This window comes from Oncorhynchus clarkii, chromosome 14, assembly GCF_045791955.1.
Source record: "Oncorhynchus clarkii lewisi isolate Uvic-CL-2024 chromosome 14, UVic_Ocla_1.0, whole genome shotgun sequence".
Taxonomy (NCBI): domain Eukaryota; kingdom Metazoa; phylum Chordata; class Actinopteri; order Salmoniformes; family Salmonidae; genus Oncorhynchus; species Oncorhynchus clarkii.
In genome coordinates this window covers 31,116,475-31,138,009 of record NC_092160.1, presented here as the reverse complement: position 1 = coordinate 31,138,009, position 21,535 = coordinate 31,116,475, and the positions used below count along the sequence as shown (strand labels likewise).

The 21,535-nt window shown below is 45.0% G+C and overlaps 1 protein-coding gene across 22 annotated transcripts in view; it reads left to right on the top strand.

Annotated features, from left to right (window-relative positions):
- The window catches only part of LOC139366508 (uncharacterized), a 105,791-nt gene that overhangs the window by 915 nt on the left and 83,341 nt on the right, over nt 1–21,535 (top strand). For 12 of the 22 annotated variants that reach the window (XM_071104048.1, XM_071104050.1, XM_071104049.1 and 9 more), the window contains exons 2-5: nt 3,435–5,370; nt 9,785–10,120; nt 10,936–11,056; nt 11,215–11,315. In XM_071104048.1, the coding sequence (XP_070960149.1) occupies nt 3,589–5,370; nt 9,785–10,120; nt 10,936–11,056; nt 11,215–11,315 (2,340 nt within the window). In that variant the 5' untranslated portion in view covers nt 3,435–3,588. The remainder of the gene's footprint in view (nt 1–3,434; nt 5,371–9,784; nt 10,121–10,935; nt 11,057–11,214; nt 11,316–21,535) is intronic. The other 10 variants (XM_071104051.1, XM_071104064.1, XM_071104069.1 and 7 more) reach the window with 1 other exon arrangement.

Below are 21,535 nucleotides of genomic sequence, written 5' to 3'. Positions count from 1 at the left end.
TAGCTACATGTATCCCTAACTACTCTTGTGGGGGGGGTCTGTTGTCCACATAATGTTGGCTAATAGGGCATAGTCTTATCTCAAATGACCTGGGCAAGGATAGTGCATTAATACGTGGAACAGAGAGTGAATGGAGGCTGGGCCTAGCTCTCAGTCATCCTCCTCAGATGAAGGGGATCTGTCGTTTGATATAAACGCACACACAAGTTGGTGCTGCACACACACATCACCACCACCTCCGTAGGGCTCGGTTTCCATGGCAACGCGGGATCCTGGCGTGTGTGCTGCTGTATTCTGTATAATTACTTGGGCTAATGTGGCTCGTGAGGGTATAGAGGGGTATGAGGGTGGATGTTTAAATAATGCTGACTCACTTTAAAGGGACCACTGTACTGCACACACGATGAAAGATTCACTTATTTCAAGTCACCCTACATCAGCTCATTTGAAATACCCCCCAAAAATGTGTCAGTCATGCATGCCTTTATAGAATGTTTCATGTAAGACCATGACCACTATGTTAAGTCATGTGTTACAAGTGATGAAAGATAGGGTCTGCACCCAAATGGCACCATATTGCCTATATAGGGCACTGCTTTTGAGCCCTGGTCACAAGTAGTGCACTATAGGGAATATACTGCCATTTAGGATGCAAGCATAGCTTTTTGAACTGCACTCTTTATGCACCAGTATTACACAAACAGCAATCTGTACTGTACCAGTACTGTACCTGTACTGTACCTGTACTATATCTGTATCTGTACCTGCACTGTATCTGTATCTGTATCTGTACTGTACCTATACCTGTACCAGTACTGTACCTGTACTGTATCTGTACCTGTACTGTACCTGTACTATATCTGTACTGTATCTGTACCTGTACTGTACCTGTACTGTATCTGTACCTGTACTGTACCTGTACTGTATCTGTACTGTACCTGTACCAGTACTGTACCTGAACTGTACCTGTACTATATCTGTATCTGTACCTGCACTGTATCTGTATCTGTACCTGTACTGTATCTGTATCTGTACTGTACCTGTACCAGTACTGTACCTGTACTGTATCTGTACCTGTACTGTACCTGTACTATATCTGTACTGTACCTGTACTGTATCTGTACCTGTACTGTACCTGTACTGTATCTGTACCTGTACTGTACCTGTACTGTATCTGTACTGTACCTGTACCAGTACTGTACCTGTACTGTATCTGTACTGTACCTGTACTGTATCTGTACCTGTACCTGTGTCTATCTGTATCTGTACCTGTACCAGTACTGTACCTGTACTGTATCTGTACTGTACCAGTACTGTACCTGTACTGTAGCTGTACCTGTACTGTACCTGTACTATATCTGTACTGTACCTGTACTGTATCTGTACCTGTACTGTACCTGTACTGTATCTGTACCTGTACTGTACCTGTACTGTATCTGTACTGTACCTGTACCTGTACCAGTACTGTACCTGTACTGTATACCTGTACTGTACCTGTACTGTATCTGTATATGTACCTGTACCAGTACTGTATATCATGGATATCTGTACTGTACCTGTACTGTATCTGTACCTGTACCTGTACCTGTACTGTATCTGTACCTGTACCTGTAACTGTACCTGTGTCTGTATCTGTATCTGTACAGTACTGTATCTGTACTGTATCTGTACCTGTACTGTATCTGTATCTGTATCTGTACCAGTACTGTATCTGTACTGTATCTGTACCTGTACTGTACCTGTACTGTATCTGTATATGTACCTGTACCAGTACTGTATTTGTACTGTATCTGTACCTGTACTGTACCTGTACTGTATCTGTATCTGTACCTGTACTGTATCTGTACTGTATCTTTACCAGTACTGTACGTGTACTATATCTGTACTGTACCTGTACCAGTACTGTATCTGTACTGTATCTGTATCTGTACCAGTACTGTATCTGTACTGTATCTGTATCTGTACCTGTACCTGTACCTGTACCTGTACTGTATCTGTATCTGTACCTGTACTGTATCTGTACCTGTACATGTACCAGTACTGTACCTGTATCTGTACCTGTACCTGTACTGTACCTGTACTATATCTGTACTGTACCTGTACCAGTACTGTATCTGTACTGTATCTGTATCTGTACCAGTACTGAACCTGTACTGTATCTGTATCTGTACCTGTACCAGTACTGTACCTGTACTGTATCTGTATCTGTACCTCTACCTCTACTGTACCTGTACTGAATCTGTATCTGTACCTGTACCTGTACCTGTACCTGTACCTGTACTGTACTGTATCTGTACCTGTACCTGTACCAGTACTGTACCTGTACTGTATCTGTACCTGTACCTGTGCCTCTATCTGTATCTGTACCTGTACCTGTATCCCTACCTGTATCCTGTACTGTATCTGTACCTGTACTATACCTGTACCTGTACCTGTACTGTATCTGTATCTGTACCTGTATCTGTGCCTGTATCTGTATCTGTACCTGTACTGTATCTGTATCTGTACCTGTACTGTATCTGTACCTGTACATGTATCTGTACCTGTACTGTATCTGTACCTGTACCTGTATCTGTACATGTACTGTATCTGTACTGTATCTGTACCTGTATCTGTACCTGTACTGGATCTGTACCTGGATCTGTACCTGTACTGTATCTGTACCTGTATCTGTACCTGTACCTGTACTGTATCTGCATCTGTACCTGTACTGTACCTGTACCTGTACTGTATCTGTACCTGTACTGTATCTGTACTGTACCTGTACCTGTATCTGTAACTGTACTGTATTTGTACTGAACCTGTACTGTATCTGTACCTGTACCTGTACTGTATCTGTACTGTACCTGTATCTGTACTGTACCTGTACTGTATCTGTACCTGTACCTGTACTGTATCTGTACTGTATCTGTACTGTATCTGTACCTGTACCTGTACTGTATCTGTACTGTACCTGTACCTGTATCTGCATCTGTACCTGTACTGTATCTGTATCTGTACCTGTACTGTTAGTGTACCTGTACCTGTAACTGTACTGTATCTGTATTGTACCTGTACCTGTACTGTATCTGTACTGTATCTGTACTGTTTCTATGCTGTACCTGTATCTTGTCTTGTGGGGCATCTAAATCTGATGTGTGGTCAGGTTTGTGTGACATATTATGAATGAAGGGTTTATTTGGCTGAACTCAAGCAACGTCTCCAAACTTTGTACAATAACAACAGTTTTGTTATTGCCCCTCTGAGATAAATACAGGGTTCAAATTGCCCCTCGAAGATAAATTCATGGTTCTAATTGACCTTCAGAGATAAAAACAGGGCACGTATTGCCCCTCAGAGATAAATACAAGGTTCTTTCATTGATTTTAATTGAATTGTTTGTGTGACTATAAGAGAGCTGACAAATTGCTGTGCTGTGTGTTTTCTCTCTCCAGGTGTGTGGGTGAAAGAGATGGTGCGGTCTGGAGCTGATAGCTGACGTAGCTGATAGCTGACGTAGCTGATAGCTGACGTAGCTGATAGCTGACGTAGCTGATAGCTGACAGAGCTGATAGCTGACTTAGCTGTAGTAGGATGAGATGAGAGAGGATGGAACACACGGACAGCCCCGCCTCCCACAGCAGTGACCCCAACGGGTTCGTCAATAAAGTCTTCAACGTGTCTCTGGATGTGCAGAATGAGACCGGCACTGTATCTATCCAGGAGACTGGGAAGGGAGAGGGACAGGGAGAGAGTCAAGAAGAGGGTCAGGGTCCAGGCCAAGCCCAGGGACAGTGGCAGGGGGATGGGGATAGACAGGCAGAGACCCAGGCACCCCCTCAGACCTCTGGGATGGAGCACCCGGATGTCAACCGTAGACCAAGAGCTACAGGAGGCATCTGGAAGATCTTGACCCGGCGAAAAGCGGCTTCAGAACTGGATAACAGAAGACCTCACTCCATGATCCTCCCTGGAGAGGAGGCCTTTATCCCTAAACTGTCCTTCGCTGACAAGGTCCGTTCCATCAAGAAGCTCCGCTCTCCGGGTGTCTTCAAGGGGAGGGTGGGTAAGATGTCTAGGTCCAGCACTAAGTTCAGAGATGGAGAGACGGAGGACGACTCATTCTGCCGGGACTTCCTCCCCTCACCCGCCCTGCATCCCGGTAGGAGCACACTCCGCCACTACGCCAAGAGGCACTCGTATGCCGGACACACCGCCGAGTTCGACTGCTCATTTGAGGACATGGATCTGACAGCTACCCTGGACAGACACCATCTTCCCTCGCTAGTGGAGCCTGCTACCCAGAACGGCTCTAAGCCCACAGAGAGAGTCCCCTACACCAAGAGATCTCAGGTCCAGGCTCAGGCGCAAGCCAATCACTCCTCTAACTGTAACACTACCTCAGCAGAAGTGTGTGAGGAGCAGAGTGTGAGGGGCGGCCCCAAGGCCCCGCTGGGTGGGAGGAGGTCTAAGAGAGCTGACGTGTGGAGTTACCTGAGGAAGATCTCTGTCCTGGGGAAGGGGAACCCGGCCTACTCAGAGAGGAGTTTTGACTCAGAGCTACACACACTGGACAAGACCATGGACTCTGACTACGGCTCGGTGGACTTCGAGAGCATCCGGGACTTTCAGCCAGCTGCTCCAAAACACTCTGACAGCAAAGGTGGACATTTTGGGGGTCTGATTAAGTTCTTCAGCAACGTTGCAGAGACGGCTAGAAAATGGCGGATGTCTTCTCACTCCTTCTCTCCTCCAGAGGGGGGGGCGGAGCGGACGCCACTGGACTCCCCCAGAGCAGGGCAGCGTCTGGGGGACTACGTCCACAGTGTGTCCCTGACCCTCCGCAGTGAGGACCATCCAGAGTGTCCCCCAACACCCGCCTCACCCCTAACCCCTCACCCCCCTCGCTCCCCTTCTTGTGACCCTGCCTCACCCACTCCTCTGATAGGCAGACGGTCTCCTCGAGTGGTGCTGAAGGCCTGGAGGGTGAGTCCGGACTCACCAAGCGTTAACGGCCTGGTGTGTGTGAGCTCATTGGAAACGGCCAGACAGACAGACAAACAGACAGAGAGCCAGCCAGTCAGACAGACAGAGAGACACACACCGCACACCTCTGTAGCCACAGTAGAGAATCACGTGCCACACTCAAGGCTGGAGAGAGAGACTCAGAAAGAGACAGTGGGAGACAGAGACCACTTAGAATGTCTGTCTACAGTGGAAGACAGAGAAAGAGAGGGAAGAGAGCGACACTCAGGAAATTATCTGGATTCCGAGGATGCTCTACCTGTCTCGGATCAGACACACCTTCCAAACGGCCAATCAAAGTTACGGGAAGAAGAGACCGTAGCCACTAGGGAGCCAGCAGGAAACTGCCACCAGGAAGTATTTAAGGTGAGTATGTTGATGATAAACATGAAAACTGTTTTATGTTCAACACCCCTTATTGAAAAAAACAGGTTTCTGGAAAACAGTTATAGCAAACCTTTGGCCAATTTGCTGTAGATTTGTGGCAAGCTCATATTTTCACATGCAAATTAGTTTTGTGGCAAACTGTTGCGGCAACTTGTAAACTTCTGGCAAACAATTCTGGGAAACATATGGCTAACATTCTACTGTTTGCTGCAAATTTTCTGAAAACTCAGTATGAATATATATATACATATATAATATATAATATACAAATTAGATCCCGTTTTTGGTGACTGTGTGTTAACAACATTGAAATGTTATATCTACATAAACCCACTCACATAAAACTGTAAATGAACTTGCTTCTCACAGAGATAACTAAACTAAACATACAGTACTAAACATACTAAACACCATGTGTTAACATATATAAATACATCCAATCCAAAAATGAAATGATCAGCAGGCTAATGAAGAAAAGAGCAAAGACTGGATATTTCCCCCCCCCCACAAAAAATAAGGTATTTAATATGTTTATGTAGCTGCATTACCAAGAGAGAAATGTGAACACTATGGGGACATTGAGGATGTTTAAAGGGGCAACTACAGAATTTACATGAGCCAAGTGTTAATTGAGCAATAGCATTCAACCAATGGAGGTTTAAAAGTAAATTAACAAAATGTAAATAATTTAAACAACAAAAACTAAATCACACCCAGTTCAGAACTATTGTCTTTTCGAGTGAACTTTGGAGATGCGGCCCTGTCGAAGTCCTTCGAACAAAGCTTGTTGAAAACATGAACTGAAACAATCAGAAAACACAAAACAAAAACAACATTAGGATACTGAAAACAATTTAACACTTTATATGTTGGCATCTTAAGACATTGATTCAGTGGCTAATGGGCAGGTTTGCCTTTGGAAAACAAGGTGATCTGTTACAAAGCTGCCTTGATGTTGCTATGCTTCTCACTGAAAAGGGCTTTTCTATATATTTTTCAGCAAGGAAACATTATGTTTCTGCTTGTTTATTATTGCTATACAGTGTACAGTGCCTTGCAAAAGTATTCATCCCCCTTGGCGTTTTTCCTTTGTTGTTGCATTACAACCTGTAATGTAAATAGATTTTTATCTGGATTTCATGTAATGGACATACACAAAATAGTCCAAATTGGTGAAGTGAAATTTAAAAAAGAACTTGTTTAAAAAAAATGCAAAAAAAATACAAACGGAAAAGTGGTGCTATGAAGCTCCTAAATAAGATCTGGTGCAACCAATTACTTGTTTGTTTCACAATATAAAATATTTTGCATCTTCAAAGTGGTAGGCATGTTGTGTAAATCAAATGATACAACCCCCCCCCCCCCCAAAAAAAAATACATTTTAATTCAAGGTTGTATGGCAACAAAATAGGAAAAATGCCAAGGGGGTGAATACTTTCGCAAGCCACTGTATATACAAACAATGTAGCATGCACAAACTGGGACTTAGCTTTTAATATGTGACCAACTGTTCATAGAGAGCCACAGTATACAAAATATTTCTTCAGCCAAGTCTCAACACAACTGATTCGAACTTATCAACTAATTATGATTTTCAATCTAGACTGGGGACTACTAGTTGTCTCTTCTCCCTTGACTCAGGTATATAAGGCTTGGGTGGAAGAAAATAAACATAAAATTGAGTTATGCCTAATATGGCAATTCATATTAATGTTCCAAAATGAATTATTGTTAACTTACATCTCAAAGCCATCCTTGACCTGGTTCATGCGTATTTCTTTGTCCTTGATTGAAGGCCTCAGTGTATTTCTTTGTCCTTGATTGAAGGCCTCAGCGTATTTCTTTGTCCTTGATTGAAGGCCTCAGCGTATTTCTTTGTCCTTGATTGAAGGCCTCAGCGTATTTCTTTGTCCTTGATTGAAGGCCTCAGCGTATTTCTTTGTCCTTGATTGAAGGCCTCAGCGTATTTCTTTGTCCTTGATTGAAGGCCTCAGCGTATTTCTTTGTCCTTGATTGAAGGCCTCAGCGTATTTCTTTGTCCTTGATTGAAGGCCTCAGTGTATTTCTTTGTCCTTGATTGAAGGCCTCAGCGTATTTCTTTGTCCTTGATTGAAGGCCTCAGTGTATTTCTTTGTCCTTGATTGAAGGCCTCAGCATATTTCTTTGTCCTTGATTGAAGGCCTCAGTCTGTCTTTTGTCTTGTAACTGACTGCTTCAAGAAGCAGAGATGGAACACATGATGAAGATGAGCTAGCTACTAGTTTAAAGCAATGAAAGTTCTAATTGTTACAAAGAATGAATGTATGGCCTACAATTCTGAGAATACTACATGCATGCATACTTACCTCATCAAGATTGAAGATGATACACTCAAATAAAGTGTTATGATCGAGTGCACCACAAGCATCTTCCCAGGGTGTTGATTTATCCTTCTACCAATACAGCCTCTTCCAACACCACAGGTAGGGGAAGGGTATCCACCTGCAAAAGTAAAGTCTGGCTTGGATGTCAAGTCAGCTCATATTGTTGCTACCTTAGTTGTTGTGCTAGCAAACATGCTACTGAACAGTGATACTAGCATATTGAAATGCATATTGGTATAATAAGACATCAACGTATTCACCGAAAAATATAATTGTTTAGGCAAATCATTAGTTTGCTAGCTAGCGATCACATTAATTGTGCAATATTATGATAGCTAATGTTAGCTAGCTAAGCGCTAGCCAGTCAGTGACGCTGACAGATTGAAACTGGTATCAACAAAATGTGTTTCACTCTATCCCATAAAATATAACATTGCTAACTAGTCATCAATTAACTAACCCAATTTTAAAGTTTATTAGGATGTTGAATTAATCATTTCACTCACTGGTAGGTAGCTAGTTTGGTTTCCATATTTCAACACATTTTTAGAATCCCCTTGATTGCAATTTTTTACTGTCCTTCCAGCGGTTACTGGTCTTGGAAGTCATGTGTTCACCAGAAATGGCTTCCAGTAAACTGTTTGCAACTGCTGGCAATAAATATTGTTGCCACAGGTTTGCCATAGATTCAAATAGAATCTTGACGGAAATAAACCTCTGGCGAACTGTTTGCCACTAGTTGCAATAAATATTATTGTTGCCAAAGGTTTACCACAGATTCACCACTGGCAAACATTTGCAAACTTCTGGCAGTATTTTGTGACACACTATTTTGTTTGCTGCAATTTTGCCACAATTTGCCACAAACATTTTTGTAAGGGACTGCAAATCAATTCAGTGAGGAATTCAAATAGTTATTTGTAATCTGTGCCTGTTAATGATAAAAATGTGTTATTGTAAGTCATCACCTCATTTTATTCAGTCCTATCAAATCATTCATTCATTCTACGTCGTTATCAGATCCTGTCATTATGTAGCTATTACAATACTATTACATTACAACTTTGTCTTATTGTTAACCTTTCTAACGTTGTTAAACATCATCATTCTTTTGCTTTTTAAAAACAGAAATCATCTAAATGCTTTATGCAAGTCTCATAACAGTTACTTGTACTGTACAACATTGAATAAGTAGATTATAGGTCTCTCTCTGTTAGAGAGGGTAATGTACAGAGAGCATGTTGTGGGTATTCTTTTGCCCCATCTGTTGGCCGGAGGAGGAAGTAGAGTCAGAGGTGTTAGTTAGACCACAGTAGTCTGTCCTTCCTGCCCCTTCCTGTCACACAGAAACACATCAGCAAATCTTGTCCTAAAAAAACATGGGAATTTAGTTCTAAAAGTGGTTCCCAACCCAGTCCTCAGGGATCCCTTAGACATTCCACACGTGTATTCTATTCCAGCCACAGCCAGTCAACTAATTTAAAGCCATCAATTAGTAAAATCAGGCGTGGTAGAGCAAATATGTACAACAGAAAACAGTGTGTGTGTTTGTGTGTGTGTTTGTGTGTGTGTGTGTGTGTGTGTGTGTGTGTGTGTGTGTGTGTGTGTGTGTGTGTGTGTGTGTGTGTGTGTGTGTGTGTGTGTGTGTGTGTGTGTGTGTGTTTGTGTGTGTGACTGCCCCCACCGTAACTGCAGTTTCACACACACCTCCTTCTCCTCGCACCGTTCAGATTACTCATCTCATCTGCCCTCCGGTGTCTCTCTCACAGCGAGTCAGGACATGTCAGGCCCTCCTGTACTTGCACTACAGTGAGTTGTAGTAATACTGGGCTTGGTCTAACAGTGGATTATCCTGCAGAGTAATACTGGGCTTGGTCTAACAGTGGATTTTCCTGTAAGGAAACTAAAATGGAAACCAACTATAGAAATCAGGGTTGTGAATGGAGTTTGATGGAATTATTACCTAGAACCAGATTGATTGATTGACTGATGGATTAATTGATTAATTAATTGATTGGTTGGTTGAATAGGGAGCTCTATCAGGCAGTGTTTTGAGGAGACCCAGGTCAGTCCAGTCTTATTCTAGTCCAGTGAAGACCCCTGCCCCTCCCAAGCCCCCCCGCCCTCGCCCCCGTCCCGCCTCAGCACTGGTCGACCTCCGAGTCTGCAGTCCCTTCCCAGAGGGCTGTGCGTTTGCCGTTACTCAGCAGGCCACAGGGGGCTCTCTGTGCCGGCACAGACGCAGGCCCGGTCCCATGATGCACCTCTTGCCGCCGGGTCGGAGACAGGCTGGCAGTCTGGCCAGACCATGCTCTGTCATAGAGCCCTCTGTTACCGTGGAGACAGACCCCGCGCAGAGTCACAGAGTAAGACCTCACACACACACACACACCCACAAACACACACACATTATCCCACTGCTGAGAGAATGAAAGTGGGAGTGTGTGTGGAGACTGACCAGTAGTCTCTGCCAACCCTGATTTAAATATAGGCTGTAGTCCTCCTAGCTGGTAGGACCAGTAATGAATCAACCACAACACGCGCTGCATGCTTTGATGGGAGGAGATTACAAACCCTGTATTTATACCCTCCTACTCTACAACAATGCTACATGCTCTGACCCATTTCTACAAGGCTGTATTCATATATCCTCTATTCCTTGAGCTGCTCTTTCTCTGCTCTCTTGATTTCTCTCTCTCCTCTCGCTCTCTGCTGTCTCTCTCGTTCACTATTTCTCTGTCTGTGGCCAATTTTCTGCATCACCGCTCCCATACGTTCTGTCCATACATTATTCCCTCATTATAATAACTCACCCTATGAACTTTTCACCTGGAGACTCATTCACCTGACTGGTAGGAATGATTCATATTGTATCACCTGACTGGTAGGAATGATTCATATTGTATCACCTGACTGGTAGGAATGATTCATATTGTATCACCTGACTGGTAGGAATGATTCATATTGTATCACCTGACTGGTAGGAATAATTCATATTGTATCACAAGGTTGTATGCGGCATGCACTCTGAACCTATGCACCAGAATATACTGTTGGGTTTAAATGTTCTACACTCTGAGAAGGAAAGAAGATGTGTTGTTTGGAGGATCTGTATGTACTGTATGTACTGTATGTGAGAGACGTTGGGTGTGTGCTTGCGTAACTGTCCAGTGTGTTCCAGGCCATGTCTCGTCCCCCGGGGGCATCACCTTTAGAGCCCCCCCTCAGAGTGTCTCTTCAGAGGTGTCACTCCCTCCCCCCCAGCAGCCTTACCACTCTGGCCCTGTTTCCGGGACACACAGGTACTACATGAGTGTGTGCACATGTGTGTGCGTGCCTGCCTGCCTGTGTCAGTATGTGCATGTTGGTGTACGAATGCGTGTGTGTGTGTGCGTGTGCGTGTGCGTGTGCGTGTGTGTGTGTGTGGTAGTTGAACTGTCTGTGTGTCTGTCCACTACAGCAGACTCCCAGTCATCCTCAATGTGTCCTGGTGATGGAGAGACTGGCAGCTGCAGGAGGAGACTGCTCAGAACAGGCTCTGGTCCACTACAAGTTAACATCGTGAGTCATTGCCTACCATGTCCTATAATCACACTATATTAGCCTGTTAGCATGTTAGCATGTTAGCCTGTTAGCCTGTTAGCATGTTCAGTCACAAGTCACTGACTGCGTCTCAAATAGGACCCTATTCCCTATTGATGGGTTAGCTGACAAAGTCATGAAAACAATGTCCGCGCTTCAAAGGGGCAGAAAGTTGTGTGTTGTTGTGATTCTGGATGGCCAGGTAGCTAGCAACAAGGACAAGAAACTGCTATGTGGTGGCAGATAGCCAAGAGCTTAAGAGCATTAGGTCAGTAACTGAAAGATAGCTAGTTGGAATCTCTGAGCTGTCTTGTTTTGAGGGGTTTTGACTGAGGTCTATGCAAATATGGTTAAAATATGCCAGCTAGCTAGCTAATCAACAACTGTAACAATGTATTTGAGAGACAAATGCGCATTGTGCAACTTTATTTATGTTTTCAATTAACATTGGAGACGAAATATAGTTTACATGCTATCAGCAATCTAAGCCAACGCCGTCTGTTTTGCCCCAGTCTTCCTTCCGGGTTCTGGTTTGATGGAGACATTCAGGGAATATCTCTGCAATGCAGTTCAACAGTCTTCCTTCAGGGTTCAGTTCAACAGTCTTCCTTCAGGGTTCAGTTCAACAGTCTTCCTTTAGGTTTCAGTTCAACAGTTTCCTTTCAGGGTTCAGTTCAACAGTCTTCCTTCAGGGTTCAGTTAAACAGTTTCCCTTCAGGGTTCAGTTCAACAGTCTTCCTTCAGGGTTCAGTTCAACAGTTTCCCTTCAGGGTTCAGTTCAACAGTCTTCCTTCAGGGTTAAGTTCAACAGTCTTCCTTCAGGGTTCAGTTCTACAGTCTGCCTTCAGGGTTCAGTTCAACAGTTTCCCTTCAGGGTTCAGTTCAACGGTTTCCCTTCAGGGTTCAGTTCAACAGTCTTCCTTCAGGGTTCAGTTCAACAGTTGTCCTTCAGGGTTCAGTTCAGCAGTTTCCCTTCAGGGTTCAGTTCAACAGTCTTCCTTCAGGGTTCAGTTCAACAGTCTTCCTTCAGGGATCAGTTCAACAGTTTCCCTTCTGGGTTCAGTTCAACAGTTTCCCTTCAGGGTCCAGTTCAACAGTCTTCCTTCAAGGTTCAGTTCAACTGTTTCCCATCAGGGTTCAGTTCAACAGTCTTCCTTCAGGGTTCAGTTCAACAGTTTCCCTTCAGGGTTCAGTTCAACAGTTTTCCTTCGGGGTTCGGTTCAGCAATTTCCCTTCAGGGTTCAGTTCAACAGTCTTCCTTCAGGGTTCAGTTCAACAGTCTTCCTTCAGGGTTCAGTTCAACAGTTTCCCTTCAGGGTTCAGTTCAACAGTTTTCCTTCAGGGCTCGGTTCAACAGTTTCCCTTCAGGGTTCAGTTCAAAAGTCTTCCTTCAGGGTTCAGTTAAACCGTTTCCCTTCAGGGTTCAGTTCAACAGTCTTCCTTCAGGGTTCAGTTCAACAGTTTCACTTCAGGGTTCAGTTCAACAGTCTTCCTTCAGGGTTAAGTTCAACAGTCTTCCTTCAGGGTTCAGTTCAACAGTTTCCCTTCAGGGTTCAGTTCAACGGTTTCCCTTCAGGGTTCAGTTCAAGAGTCTTCCTTCAGGGTTCAGTTCAACAGTTGTCCTTCAGGGTTCAGTTCAGTAGTTTCCCTTCAGGGTTCAGTTCAACAGTCTTCCTTCAGGGTTCAGTTCAACAGTCTTCCTTCAGGGTTCAGTTCAACAGTTTCCCTTCATGGTTCAGTTCAACAGTCTTCCTTCAGGGTTCAGTTCAGCAGTCTTCCTTCAGGCTTCAGTTCAACATTTTCCCCTCAGGGTTCAGTTCAACAGTTTCCCTTCAGGGTTCAGTTCAACAGTCTTCCTTCAGGGTTCAGTTCAACCGTTTCCCTTCAGGGTTCAGTTCAACAGTCTTCCTTCAGGGTTCAGTTCAACAGTTTTTCTTCAGGGTTCAGTTCAACAGTTTTCCTTCAGGGTTCAGTTCAACAGTTTCCCTTCAGGGTTCAGTTCAACAGTTTCCCTTCAGGGTTCAGTCCAACAGTTTTTCTTCAGGGTTCTGCTTTGAGAAACATATTTGAAAGAAAAAATGTGGCCTATGTATTTCATCCAGCAGGTCATCTGCAGTAGGGCCCAGATCCATTCATCTCTACCTCATCACTCTCTGTTCTTTCTCTTTCATCTCTCGCTGTTCTCATCTCTCTGTTCTCTCTCTCTCTCTCTCTCTCTCTCTCTCTCTCTCTCTCTCTCTCTCTCTCTCTCTCTCTCTCTCGCTGTTCTTTGTCATCTCTCTCAGTTGTCTCTCTCATCTCTCTGTTCTCTCTGTCACCTCTATCTGTTCTCTCTCTCATCTGTCTCACCTTTGGGACCTAGACCCAGAATCTCAGAGAAAGGCCCTTTGATGAAGACGGGGCCCCAAGGGACCTTAACTGAAGTTTAGACTATTTTCTCTCCATCTCTTAGAGTATAACTGTTAATGAGCTGCAGCTGTACGCACGCACACACACACACACACACAAATGCGAACACACACAAATGCATTCATGCAGGTAGACACACACACACTCATACACACAGCTGGAGGTCGAACTCTGTATTTTGCCACCACAACCATTCTGGAGTTGAACGGTGTTTGTCGTCAGTTCCATGCTGTTGCCATGACACTGTGTGTTTCCTGTTTATCTTCAGAATTCTATCTTTAGAAAGCCTTTTTAAGTGTGAGTTAAATAGACAGTGTGTGGGTGAGAGAGAGATTTGGAGGAGGGGGGGTATACAGAGAATAAGAGAAGGTGGGGAGATGGAGAGAGGGGTGAGAGAGAGAAAGAGAGGGATAGACAGATGTTTTCATTATGTGTCTTATGTTTTGGCTCTCATCCCTCAGGGCTACTTTTCAATGGCGATATAAACCATTGAGAGTGTTTCAAAAAGAGAGTGAGAGATGTATTTGTTAATGGCTAGAGAGATAAGTGGAGAGTGAGAGATGTTTGTTAATGTCCAGAGAGATAAAGGACAGTAAGAGACGTTTGTTAATGGCCAGAAAGATAAAGGACTGTCACGAACGTTGTTGTAAGAATCGGTCCAAAATGCAGCGTGGTTTGGGTTCATCATCTTTATTACGTGAATCGGCAATAAACAATAAAGAACAAAACGAACGTGAAGCTATGCAGTGCTCAAGACAACTATGCACAAACAAGATCCCACAACAAACAGGTGGGAAAAGGCTACCTAAATATGATCCCGAATCAGAGACAAAGATAGACAGCTGCCTGATTGGGATCCATACCAAACCAACCTAGAAATAAAGAAACTAGAATTCCCACCCTAGTCACACCCCGACCTAACCAAAATAGAGAATAAAGGATCTCCAAGGCCAGGGCATGACAAGGACAGTGAGAGATGTGTTTGTTAATGGCCAGAGAGATACAGGACAGTGAGAGATGTGTTTGTTAATGGCCAGAGAGATACAGGACAGTGAGAGGTGTGTTTGTTAATGGCCAGAGAGATACAGGACAGTGAGAGATGTGTTTGTTAATGGCCAGAGAGATACAGGACAGTGAGAGGTGTGTTTGTTAATGGCCAGAGAGATACACGACAGTGAGAGATGTGTTTGTTAATGGCCAGAGAGATACAGGACCGTGAGAGATGTGTTTGTTAATGGCCAGAGAGATACAGGACAGTGAGAGATGTGTTTGTTAATGGCCAGAGAGATACAGGACAGTGAGAGATGTGTTTGTTAATGGCCAGAGAGATACAGGACAATGAGAGATGTGTTTGTTAATGGCCAGAGAGATACAGGACAGTGAGAGATGCGTTTGTTAATAGCCAGAGAGATACGGGACAGTGAGAGATGTGTTTGTTAATGGCCAGAGAGATACAGGACAGTGAGAGATGTGTTTGTTAATGGCCAGAGAGATACAGGACAGTGAGAGATGTGTTTGTTAATGGCCAGAGAGATACAGGACAGTGAGAGATGTGTTTGTTAATGGCCAGAGAGATACAGGACAGTGAGAGATGTGTTTGTTAATGGCCAGAGAGATACAGGACAGTGAGAGGTGTGTTTGTTAATGGCCAGAGAGATAACGCCACGTGTGGTACAACAGTACTGCTGCTCTATTCTCATGAATTAGTGGGTTGGTGTTATCATGCTTTGAAGCACAGGGGTGTGTGTCTAGCTCCCCAATTTCCAGTCAGACTAGTGAAGCCCACAGGCCACAGGGAGACAGGGAGAGCTTCCTGACTGCAGTGGATTAGCTGCTAATGCTGACGCCTCACTTTTCCTTTCCTTTCAATACACTCCTAGTCTTCTTCTTTTGTCTTATCTTCTCATCTCTTCCCCGTCTCATCTCCCTCCCTCCTCTTTCCTTTCTTCACCTCAGTTCTCCTTTCCTCTCCCCTCCTCTCATCTCCTCCCATCTCCTCTTATTTCCTCTCATATTAATAACAGTGAATAACAGTAGTATTAATAACGGTAGTATTATCTGTTGCTGCTGCTCTGCCTAAAGCCTGAAGCCTAAAGCTCTCCCATCAGACTATCATAGTATCACTGGCTGAACTGGCCAGCAGCATCAGTACAGGGTAACAGTGGCCAGCAGCATCAGTACAGGGTAACAGTGGCCAGCAGCATCAGTACAGGGTAACAGTGGCCAGCAGCATCAGTACAGGTTAACAGTGGCCAGCAGCATCAGTAGAGGGTAACAGTGGCCAGCAGCATCAGTACAGGGTAACAGTGGCCAGCAGCATCAGTACAGGTTAACAGTGGCCAGCAGCATCAGTAGAGGGTAACAGTGGCCAGCAGCATCAGTACAGGGTAACAGTGGCCAGCAGCATCAGTACAGGGTAACAGTGGCCAGCAGCATCAGTACAGGTTAACAGTGGCCAGCAGCATCAGTAGAGGGTAACAGTGGCCAGCAGCATCAGTACAGGGTAACAGTGGCCAGCAGCATCAGTACAGGGTAACAGTGGCCAGCAGCATCAGTACAGGTTAACAGTGGCCAGCAGCATCAGTAGAGGGTAACAGTGGCCAGCAGCATCAGTAGAGGGTAACAGTGGCCAGCAGCATCAGTAGAGGGTAACAGTGGCCAGCAGCATCAGTACAGTGTAACAGTGGCCAGCAGCATCAGTACAGGGTAACAGTGGCCAGCAGCATCAGTAGAGGGTAACAGTGGCCAGCAGCATCAGTACAGAGTAACAGTGGCCAGCAGCATCAGTAGAGTGTAACAGTGGCCAACAGCATCCGTACAGGGTAACAGTGGCCAGCAGCATCAGTAGAGGGTAACAGTGGCCAGCAGCATCAGTAGAGGGTAACAGTGGCCAGCAGCTTCAGTACAGGGTAACAGTGGCCAGCAGCATCAGTACAGGTTAACAGTGGCCAGCAACATCAGTAGAGGGTAACAGTGGCCAGCAGCATCAGTACAGGTTAACAGTGGCCAGCAGCATCAGTAGAGGGTAACAGTGGCCAGCAGCATGAGTACAGGTTAACAGTGGCCAGCAGCATTAGTAGAGGGTAACAGTGGCCAGCAGCACCAGTACAGGGTAACAGTGGCCAGCAGCATCAGTAGAGGGTAACAGTGGCCAGCAGCATCAGTACAGGGTAACAGTGGCCAGCAGCATCAGTACAGGGTAACAGTGGCCAGCAGCATCAGTAGAGGGTAACAGTGTCCAGCAGCATCAGTAGAGTGTAACAGTGGCCAGCAGCACCAGTAGAGTGTAACAGTGGCCAGCAGCACCAGTAGAGTGTAACAGTGGCCAGCAGCATCAGTAGAGTGTAACAGTGGCCAGCAGCATCAGTAGAGGGTAACAGTGGCCAGCAGCATCAGTAGAGGGTAACAGTGGCCAGCAGCATCAGTACAGGGTAACAGTGGCCAGCAGCATCAGTACAGGGTAACAGTGGCCAGCAGCATCAGTACAGGGTAACAGTGGCCAGCAGCATCAGTAGAGGGTAACAGTGGCCAGCAGCATCAGTAGAGGGTAACAGTGGCCAGCAGCATCAGTAGAGTGTAACAGTGGCCAGCAGCACCAGTAGAGTGTAACAGTGGCCAGCAGCATCAGTACAGAGTAACAGTGGCCAGCAGCATCAGTAGAGTGTAACAGTGGCCAGCAGCATCAGTAGAGTGTAACAGTGGCCAGCAGCATCAGTAGAGGGTAACAGTGGCCAGCAGCATCAGTACAGGGTAAAAGTGGCCAGCAGCATCAGTAGAGTGTAACAATGGCCAACAGCATCAGTAGATGGTAACAGTGGCCAGCAGCATCAGTAGAGAGTAACTAATGGCCAGCAGCATCAGTACAGGTTAACAGTGGCCAGCAGCATCAGTACAGGTTTACAATGGCCAGCAGCATCAGTAGAGGGTAACAGTGGCCAGCAGCATCAGTACAGGGTAACAGTGGCCAGCAGCATCAGTAGAGGGTAACAGTGGCCAGCAGCATCAGTAGAGGGTAACAGTGGCCAGTAGCATCAGTAGAGGGTAACAGTGGCCAAGTCACTTTAGGCCATCCTGAGCTGGTCTAAATCACATTACACAACTTGACTCATTATGAGCTACATGAGTCAGCAGTTAGCACACAGAGAGCACAGCAGGACTCACAGATGAGGGAGAATACACACATTACTTCTCTACTCAGGCGTGTTCATTTAATCACGCAGTGCACAGCTGTGCAGGCGATGTGTCTCTGTGACCTCAAACATCACGCTCACCTCACACACACTCTTCAAACCTCACACACTCTTCAAACCTCACACACACACACTCTTCAAGCCTCACACACAGTCTTCAAAACCTCACACACACTCTTCAACCCTCACACACAGTCTTCAAACCTCACACACAGTCTTTAATTCTCACACACAGTCTTCAAAACCTCACACACACTCCTCAATCCTCACACACAGTCTTCAAACCTCACACACACTCCTCAATCCTCACACACAGTCTTCAAACCTCACACACACTCTTCAAACCTCACACACAGTCTTCAAAACCTCACACACACTCCTCAATCCTCACACACAGTCTTGAAACCTCACACAGACTCCTCAACCCTCACACACAGTCTTCAAAACCTCACACACACTCCTCAATCCTCACACACAGTCTTCAAACCTCACACACACTCCTCAAGCCTCACACACAGTCTTCAAACCTCACACACACTCCTCAATCCTCACACACAATCTTCAAACCTCACACACTGTCTTCAGATGTATTTTGATTCCTCAGTGTAGGTGTATGAGTCAGACTCAGACAATGGGTTTCCAGAAGGGTAAGAACTAAGCATCACTGATGATATACCACACTTCTTTCACCAAATACTTTAAGTCAGAATGCTGACAGAGATAAGGGGTTGTGGCATCCTCTCTTCCTCTGATTATCTTACAGTTTATTGCATCAACTTTACACAAGACTCGCAGTAAGAAAATAACCAGTGAGTTGGATATCTTTCTCCATTAGAGAGAAGGGGTCCAGCTATGGGGGGTCCAGTTCCCCTCTACTCAGCTATGGGGAGGTCCAGTTCCCCTCTGCTCAGCTATGGGGAAGTCCAGTTCCCCTCTGCTCAGCTATGGGGAGGTACAGTTCCCCTCTACTCAGCTATGGGGAGGTCCAGTTCCCCTCTGCTCAGCTATGGGGGGGTCCAGTTCCCCTCTGCTCAGCTATGGGGAGGTCACGTTCCTCCCTGCCCCAGCTATAATGCCGTATGTTTTACCCCCAACACCACTTTCCATCAATTTGTATAGCAGACCCTCATGCCAAATTGAGTCAAAGGCTTTTTTGAAATCAACAAAGCATGAGAAGACTTTGCCTTTGTTTTGGTTTGTTTGGTTGTCAATTAGGGTGTGCAGGGTGAATACATGGTCTGTTGTACGGTAATTTGGTAAAAAGCCAATTTGACATTTGCTCAGTACATTGTTTTCATTGAGGAAATGTACGAGTCTGCTGTTAATGATAATGCAGAGGATTTTCCCAAGGTTACTCTCTCTCTCTCTCTCTCTGTCATTCTCTCTCTTTCTCTCTCTATCTGTCATCTCTCTCTCTCTCTGTCATATCTCTCTGTCTCTCTCTCATCTCCCTCTCTTTCTCATCTCTCTCTGTCATCTCTCTCTCTGTCATCTCTCTCTGACCCTCTGACTACACTGATTTGATATTGCTACATCTTAAATGAGTGTGTGTGTGTGTGTGTGTGTGTGTGTGTGTGTGTGTGTGTGTGTGTGTGTGTGTGTGTGTGTGTGTGTGTGTGTGTGTGTGTGTGTGTGCGCGTGCTTGCGTGTCTGTGTAGTGTTTCTCTGAGGTCTGGAGGGTGCAGGTCTGCGTGGGGGATGGAGGGGGAGTTGTGGTTGTCATGGGGACAGTCTGGTCATAAGGGAAATGGGAAGGGTGGGGTGCCTGGTCTTTCTCCTTCCATTACCACATCATGAGCCGCAAATAGAATAATTTACTAACAGGCTACAGCAGAATAAATAGAATAATTTACTAACAGGCTACAGCAGAATAAATGGAATAATTTACTAACAGGCTACAGCAGAATACATGGAATCATTTACTAACAGGCTACAGCAGAATACATGGAATCATTTACTAACAGGCTACAGCAGAATAAATGGAATCATTTACTAACAGGCTACAGCAGAATACATGGAATCATTTACTAACAGGCTACAGCAGAATACATGGAATCATTTACTAACAGGCTACAGCAGAATACATGGAATCATTTACTAACAGGCTACAGCAGAATACATGGAATCATTTACTAACAGGCTACAGCAGAATAAATGGAATCATTTCCTAACAGGCTACAGCAAACATGCGCGCGTCTCCTAGAGAGAGTTGTAGCTCTAAATTGGAGTAGAGAATGGCCTCAGGCCAGGGCAGGAGAGGAAATTCTTAAAGTGTATCCCAAATGGCACCTTATTCCCTATATAGTGCACTATTTTTGATCAGGACCCATAAGGCTCTGGTCAAAAGTAGTACACTGTGTAGGGAATAGGGTACCGTTTGGGATGAATACGTAAGGCTGACACCCGATCACATCCACAGCTGTAACAAAAGGTCATGATGTCATCTGCTGAGATACTGCTGTAAACAAGCCTGGTGATTTGGGCTTGCCAAAAGGAGATTCTAACATGTATTGACTCAGGGGATTGAATACTTATCTAATCAAGATGTATTTGTGCCATAAAGCCATTAACACGGTTATATGCATAAACAGACAACACAAACAGAATATATTTCCCTTGAAAGATAACATGTGAGCTACACCATCAGGCCTAATGAGCTAACATCCTGGCTTATCTGGCTAGCAGTGGCATGACACACACGAAAGGAAAAAATACCTCATAAACATGGTAGAAATGAACTTGACCGCCTTAGCAACACCCAACGATAATCTGTGAAGCTTTGCGTCATGTAACACAGATTCCTCAAAGAACCTTTTCAGAGGGGTTCCTCTTTTTGACCCGAAGAGATTCGAACACAGTGGCAATCGTTTGAACCCCTGAAGGTTCTTTGGGACTCCTTTTCTTCTATGAGTGTCATTCTATCATATACAGTGCATTCGGAATGAATTCAGGCCCCTTGACTTTTTCCACATTTTGTTACCTTAAAGCCTTATTCTAAAATGCATTACATCGTTTTTTCCCCTCATCTACATACAATACCTCATAAAAATGGGTTGACATTTTTGTAAATTTATAAAAAGTATTCACACCCTTAACTCAGTACTTTGTTGAAGCACCTTCGGTAGCGATTACAGCCTTGAGTCGTCTTGGGTATGACACTATAAGCTTGGCACACCTGTATTTGTGTATTTTGTTCCATTCCTCTCTGCAGATCCTCTCAAGCTCTGTCAGGTTGGATGGGGAGCGTCGCTGCACAGCTATTTTCAGGGCTCTCCAGAGATGTTCGATCGAGTTCAAGTCCGGGCTCTGGCTAGGCCACTCAAGGACATTCAGAAACTTGTCCCAAAGCCACTCCTGTTTTGTCTTGGCTGTGTGCTTATGATCGTTGTCCTGTTGGAAGGTGAACCTTCGCCCCAGTCTGAGGTTCTGAGCACTCTGGAGCAGGTTTTCATCAAGGATATCTCTGTACTTTGCTCTGTTCATCTTTCCCTCGATACTGACTAGACTCCCAGTCCTTGCTGCTGAAAAACATCCCCACACTATGATGCTGCCACCACCATGCTTCACAGTAGGGATGGTGGCAGGTTTCCACCAGATGTG